This window comes from Mycena indigotica (genome assembly GCF_014461135.1).
Source record: "Mycena indigotica strain 171206Taipei chromosome Unknown Mind.scaff0002, whole genome shotgun sequence".
Lineage (NCBI taxonomy): Eukaryota > Fungi > Basidiomycota > Agaricomycetes > Agaricales > Mycenaceae > Mycena > Mycena indigotica.
Window position 1 is genome coordinate 1,812,188 of NW_023503001.1, and position 7,326 is coordinate 1,819,513.

Consider the following 7,326-nt stretch of genomic DNA (forward strand, 5'->3'; position numbering starts at 1 on the left):
GTCCAACAATGAACGCGGTCTTGTCGATTACCGAAGGCTAAGCGGTTATTAACTGGTTCGTAAGCCAGACAGGTGATCTCAGCAGAGTCCTCCATCGCCATCATGAATACTTCTTCAAATTGCTAGCAAGGAGTCAGTCGAGGAAACGAAGCTATCACTGACGCACTCCTTGTGGATTGTGACGCCAGGCAGAGACAAAACCATTCTGGGTCCCAAACCATAGGATTTCGTCGACTTGGTCTATCTGACGGACCCATAGCAGAGAACACGAAGGACCGCGTTCCCCAGGCGGCGCAGGCCGAGAAATCTCCATCGTGGTGGAAGTATCCCAAACCCGAGTCCCTTCAAACCCTAGGCCAGGTCAATACACATCGCCTGGAAAGGTGTGCCGCTGTCGTACCTGCAGTCGCTAGATACTTGCCGTTAGATGAGGTCTCAAGGCACATAATGCCCCCGCCATGCTTGATGGTGCCCTGTTTGGTGTAGGGTGTACGGCCGAAGATAGGTCCAAACATGAGAGCCTGAGGGCCAAGATGTTACTGTTACGGCTGCAGCTGTACAAGCACCTCCTACCTGTCTTTGTGTAAGGTCGTGAAAGGAAGAAAGATGAGTGTCACGCACTGATCGCTTGCACGTGCTCGTCACATTACGCGTGCATACCAACACTTTGTATGTGGGATTGATAAGGCTGCTTTTTGCCTCTGAGCAGGCCAGTGTCAACGATAACTGTTGATGGTGGGTAACGGGAGACCCGTCGCAGTACTGTGTCGGGGTGGGCCCGAAATCGCTCCGGGAACTGGAACTCGAAAGCGCCAAGGCAAAGATGCCCCACGCGACGCAAACCCTCTGAGTGACCGAGGGAGTCGGACCACCCAAAAGCCGCGTGGGCAAAACGCGGCCAGCAGAGGCGCGTCCAGTGTCGTTTGTAGACAAGACGCGTCGAGTAACGCTCATGTGCTAGCCTGCTGCTGCTAGCTTGCACTACTAGTAAACTGCTGAGTTGTGAATAGTTAACTGGAGTTGAGTCTAGTCTAGTTTTCCCTCCCCTTTCCCTCCTCTGGTTCCTTCCCGCCTTCTTTTGCACCGCTTTTCACTAACGAGCGGCGCCAGGTGGCCACCAGAAACTCGCAGAATCTACATAGAACCTTTTGCTCTTCTGGTGTCTTGATTGAAAACTAGCCTGTTTCGTCATAGCTCATGATTAGATAGGATGGAGCAGATGTATAATATGACTCTTTCCCGAAGGCAATGACTTCTCCTAGTTTAAGACATCAATTCACACATCTTCGCTGGTGTCATAGGGGATATTACCCGCCAGTTAACTCGAAGCATGATTGATAATAAGGCAACGAATACTGAGTGCAAAAAAAAAAAACAAGTTGTAATTTTTTACTATCTCTCAGCAAGTGTATTTCATCTGTCCATAGCACAATTATTGAGTAGTGTGAAAATGAGGCGCCGCCCCATGTGGCTCGACCGACGCAGTTCCCATAACATCACTATCATTCTCAGAAGAGTAGCTAACGGCCGCAGAGTCCCATTGCTTCTTGAGCTCATTGACGACGCTCTCTCTTTTCCATTTGATTGACAGGTCTTTGATCTTGGACCTGAGCGTTTCGCGCATGTCCGCGATTCCTTTCACTTTCCAGTCCGCCCGCCGATCCGCCTCAGGATATGCGCTGGTCCTGGTCTTTGCAAATCAGAATGGGCAGACTAGGGTCGGAACAAACACCCACCCTTATTATGTTGGCATATTTGTCGGGATCCTCGAAGAAGGTCTGGACGAAATGAAGAAGGTAAAGACCGCAATCGCAGGAGTTGGGCTGCTGTGGAACCTAAACATAAACAATGAGCAGCCATCATACCTACAAAAGTTAACGAACCAGCGCATGTTTGTATACTGCCTGGCTTAACCCAGTCTCTGGGATATTCTTCTTGGCCAATGCTTCTTGCCGCAGATAATTACCCAGAAGGCTTCCCACTCTTGAATGACTTGACCCCAGGGAGTCAAGAGTAAAAATATAGGTGCTAACAAATTGTGAGGTATTTTCTCACTGTACTGCACGATAGCAACCATACCTCTGTTGATTTCCAACATGTTCGGTCGAGAAATCTACCTCCATAGGCTCGTCCACATCCAGATCATCCAATAGCGAGAGTGGCTGCCAGTGCGACCCGATATTGATATCCTCAAAGGTAGACTTCTCTGATATAGTTGTTGCTTTCAAGCTGGAATCTGGTCTTCGCATTCTTGATTCGCTGTAAGACGAAGGTGATGCTTTGATGTATGGCGGTTCTGGCCTCAAGACACATTCTGGGTGGTATATGATAGCAAGATACCAGTGAAGACTAGATTCGTTACCAGTCAGGAATGAATTTGAAAGATACCAACTTTTCATTTATAGGAACAATAAGGTATTTCTTCTTGAAGAGGTCGAACTTGGCGGTCCATTTAGCAACACTAGCGTAGCTTTCCTGTAGCCTGTGACTGGAATCATGAGACAGAACCATTATCTATATTCAAACGCACTCCCGCTGTTCTAATTTCTTGTAGAAAAACGAGCTGAAAATGTGGATCTCCTTCGCTAATTTCGACATCATCCTGCTCAAGCCGGTGCATCCAGAGCCTAGTCTTATAATGAGCAGTGAATCAAATAACCGTCAAAGAGACATTACTTGAGACTAAACTCGATGAGAGTGTCGTTGAGAAGGCCATTAGGTTGAAGGCGTATCAGGTCGCCCTTTGTGATGCTAATAGCCCCAGTCTGGCCAGAAGGATAAACGAGGATAGTCTGAAAGCCAGATATCAGCAGGTTTCCAAAGCATATTTTATGGGCGTAACACTTTGGAATCGGGATCGGATGCGATTTGATCGCCGAACTCAGACTCCCCTGTCGAATTTGGTGGGGGACGCAATTTTGAGATAGCTTCAGAGTTGTTATGACTCTGGGCACCAATGACGCAGCTGGTCTGTGAGACAGAAAGGCGAGCATCGGGCTCCAGATAAACGACGGAGGATAGTTGCCCCGATTCTTGAGCTGGGGGTTTTAAGATCTTGTCCACCGAAAGGTGATCGTTCCATCCTCCCAGCTCGTCGTCGGATTCGTCCTCCTCATTCCGTATTACAGCTAAATCAACGCCCTTAATCCTCTCAGCATTGCGCGTTTGTATCGTTTTCCATACACTTTCGACGGCCATACCGCCGACGCTATTTGACAGGTGGGAAATTTTGGGATTTCAAAGACGTAGAAAGACTCACCGCATTACACTTTTCTTGTCAACCAGCCGTTTCATCCATACCATAAATTCTTCATACTGGCCTCGAAAAGGCTTCCCCAAATTGACGGCAATTGTAACTTTGTCTCGGGATGCTCCTGTGAGAGTAAATATGATTAAAGCAGACAATTGCCTCATACAGACCTGGTGTGACTGGGAATATCTCCCTGAGATCTGTGGTCGCAAAGCGCTGGAGATCGCTGTTACGTCGCCTTGAGTATCGGCTGAGGATGAAAACTTGGTCGGAGGTTTCGTCAAACTCCATGTACTAGCTTGGGATTAACGGAGACAATTGTGATATTGAGGCGCACCTTGAGGTTGGCTGCCTCGGAAGACATGAAAATCTTGTCAGTGCGGGTGGCCTTTTGTGAAGGTCCTTCACTGGACTTGAGGGTCAATTTATTTCTCCCCCAGGCCAGATGATATGGCGGAGTGAGCCGAAAACCATCTATGTAGCCGTCCTTGATTGCCAGGAACTTTTTCGTAGCGTTTGAGGGGAAAGTTTTCGCTGTCTCGCTGGTGTCTGATCCATTGGATTTCTTGCTTTTTGAGAGCAGGGTATCATCGAGTGCGTGAATGGTATTGCCGTTCGACAGGGCAGCCATTGTCGTTGAGTGGCGCGCAGCCCTGAGCGACTGTAAGTAGTCACATTGTGATCAATAATTCGTCACAGTACTGGGAATGACGTCGATCGCTCTCCTGTCGGTCATCTCCGACTATAACAACGCAACTCTGCCACTTTCTCGGAATATTTGGTGAAGGCCGCTCCGGGAAAACCAAAATGGAGAGAGGCAACAAGGGAAAAGACTGCAAGAGCGATTTTGACGGGTGTCGTTGGGTTGAGTGTGCAAGACTTAAGCTGCATGGAGAGGATGGAGATACTTAAGAGGCTGCTAATACCCGCACGTCGGTGATCAAGGCGTTCGGTAGTTCTCGCTCCGTATTGTCTTCTTACTCCGAGTCGTATAGTGACCACGGGTCTCTCAAATGAATCTCCGTAATAATCATAGCCAGACTCTGAATCCACCCGCCAACAGGCAGCTGGCTGAGCTGGGGCATTCGACACGTAACGTGACCTGAGCCGGCTGCTCAAGTATGTACAACCCAAAGATTGGTTTTGTCAAAGAGTTTGGGCACGATATGGATATCGACCCAACTTTACCCGTTCCTTCCGAAAAGCCAGTTCGAAGTAGCCTGGTTGGTTTCGAATGCGGATGTTTTGCTGGAAGTGCATGAGCGCGCGGCAATTCGGAAGTATATTTAACCTTGAATCAGCACATTAAAGGAACACACCCGCATGTTGAACGAATCCAAGATGACTCGCATATTCCTGCCTGATATGTCTTCCTCCTTATCGCCAGCCCGGGAAAGAGTCTCGGATTCCGCTCCATTCCCTTTCACTGCGGATGCGCTTTTGCCGTATGCCAAGCTATGGAAAAGTATGAAGTATTGCAAAGAATCGTCTCATAGTTACCAAAAAGATGGGCTCAGCAGAAACGGACGCTTATGAATGGCAAGGGAAGGGTGAAATGTATATTGCATTGCTTGAAGGGTACTGTAACAGGAATTTACGGCGCAGGAGGGCGTGCATCCCAGAGTTGGTCGCTTGTCCGAATTTGGGGGATTGGTTGGTTCAGAAAAAACTTAATTCTTGACCGAGTTCGGACCGGGAAGGGGACATCGATCATACGGCATAAGCTTGTGACAGATATATTTAAGCAATCGGTTTGAGTTGGGTGGAGGAATATAACCGTCGAGCCTCTAAGCATTGGAATTAGGTTTACCAGAGTCTCTTACCTGTGAGCCTGGAGAGCAATATTCGCCCAAGTCGTGCTTGACAGTATATGGTGACATGTCGAACGAAAATCGTTTTAGAAGAGCTATGAGAGCGCATATCTTATGCCTATGAGATACGTAAGATATCGGCCAAGATTTGGGGGGGGGGCTACCTTCGCCTCTATTCCAAATTTGGCAGTACTTGTCGAGCTTGTTTGAGACTTTAGAGACCGCCTCTCAAATCTTTCCCGAGACATCATCAGTGGATGTTAGGAGGTGAGTGTCGAGTTGGTGCGGATCGCATGTGCTCAAGCTACTATTTTGAAGTGGGCATTGAAGCTGTCGCCATTCCGGGCACTCTAGGAATCGCAGTCGAGAGACACAAACAAGGCTGGTACGTTTTGTTGCGGTAAGTGAGCCAATGTTGATTGGAATCAACGGAAATCTACCGCCAGTTCCTTGCGGGTGTCGCGGATATATTGAGCGAATTGTCGAGGATATGCTGGTGTGTCAATCGTGCGTTCCGTAACTTGATCCTGTGCTCGAGCAGCCATCTCCATCATATCGACGAGTGTTTCCTTCAGCCAGATGAGTTTTGGGAAACAGATCACGCACGTAGCGCCAGCTGAACAAGTCTATCGTTGCTGAATCGTTGCTAAGATGACAGAGAGCGGTGGCGCCATGTTGAGTCCTCAACAGCTACACCATCCAGCGTCGTTTGTTTCATCTTCGCGGCCTCCCGGCGCTGGGCAGCGTCACTTGGTAGCATCGATATGAATCCAGTATCTTCACAAAACTTGAGGTATTTAGGCTGCCGCTTCTTCGTCAGCGAGATGCCAGATAGAGGAAATAACTTACTCGATGATTCGTCTCGAGAAAGAGTCGTTCTGGTTTTCTTCGTAATTCTGGAGCCATTCAAGCCACATGTTATCCCAGACAGCAAGGACGTACCGGTATGGAATGCAGTCGAAGTGGGTATTTTTCTTCCCACCGTCCATCGGAGTCGGAATCGGCTTCAGCATGGACACGAACAGTCGTGTTTCCTGCGTCGTTTGAGGATATTGGTTTGCCAGCCTTCATTCGTGCCGAGAAGTGTGCTGTTCTATTCATCCACATGGAGGAACGCGTCTGAAGGGGAGAAATTTGTTGGACGGCTGCTGGGAAGGGGTGAAGACATCTAGGATCGATATTTGTTCTTGGCTGTGTGGGGGGTCGGGCCGCAAGGATTAGGGATGAACTAGGCGGGGCGTTGGGCGTTTTTCAGTTGGGATGCTTGTCGAGCCGCCACATCGATTTGCTAAAGGGAGAGATAGAGGATATTCCTAAAGCATTATTCAAGGTTGGTCAGACAGCGGAGATGGACTGGACTGGCAGCTCAACTGCTGGCGCAGGAGAAGCCCGAACTTGTTGGGGCTGGGGCTGTTGCGATCGGTGAGAGGCTCGGCGTATGCGCCTGAGACCTTATGTGGTTGCTGTCCGGAATGGCGAGAGAAATGTGGGACAGCAATTGTGACAGCATGTAAATGAAATGTGTGACAGCACGCGTCCTTCTCCTTCGATCTCAGCTGGTGCCAGCTGCATACAGCGGCCCAGCCTAAGGACCCACCAGCTCATTCTCGCAACTTTCTCACCGCGGCCGACTATCCGTCCAACAATTTCGAGCATTGACGGCGGATTATACACGCGTTGTAGCCAATCACGTAAGCAACCGAGCTACGTCCCCAAAATCCAAGTCAAACTGCACCTGTCTTCTGTGGATCTCAACGATGGCTGCTCATAGGACTCCAGAACCGCCAGACTTGGCGCTAAAAATTGTGTCTTGGCCCAGACTGACCGCGCAATCGCTCGAAGGCTGGCATGTGAAGTACAGTATTCTCAAGAACGGCTAGCGTGGGCTTTGGGTTATCATCGAAGTACCGTTCGGAGGGCACCGCAAAATCGTCACGACATAAGGTCTCTCTCATTCCAGCCTTCGGTTAAACAAACACGAGCACGCGGTCTGGCGATGGTCACTGAATGTCCGAGTCAGGATGGGTCCTACGTCGAGTTTCCAACTGATCAAGACGCCGAGGCGCATAACTTGTAGTCAGTCTCGTGAGTTTTTGACGAACCACACTGACTGATCATAATGATGTACAGAAAACTCGGTCGCAAACCCGCATGAACACTGAATTGTCTGGCATCAAACCCGATTGCTAGCGCTGAGCGGAAACCATTATATTCAGGCAACTTCACAGAGAATCCGGTCTGCGAAACCAGTTGAGTAGTCCTCAG

The 7,326-nt window shown here is 49.2% G+C and overlaps 1 protein-coding gene across 1 annotated transcript; it reads right to left on the reverse strand.

Moving 5' to 3' along the window:
• Nucleotides 1–1,432: 1,432 nt before the first annotated feature.
• MIND_00195500 (ULP-PROTEASE domain-containing protein) lies at nt 1,433–3,881 on the reverse strand (the record flags this gene model as incomplete). Its single annotated transcript, XM_037358861.1, has 11 exons — nt 1,433–1,690; nt 1,737–1,835; nt 1,884–2,028; nt 2,080–2,349; nt 2,393–2,482; nt 2,531–2,632; nt 2,677–2,792; nt 2,845–3,208; nt 3,260–3,374; nt 3,421–3,544; nt 3,588–3,881. 11 exons carry the CDS (start codon nt 3,879–3,881, stop codon nt 1,433–1,435), a joined length of 1,977 nt encoding a protein of 658 aa, XP_037223956.1.
• Between the last annotated feature and the right edge of the window lie 3,445 nt (nt 3,882–7,326).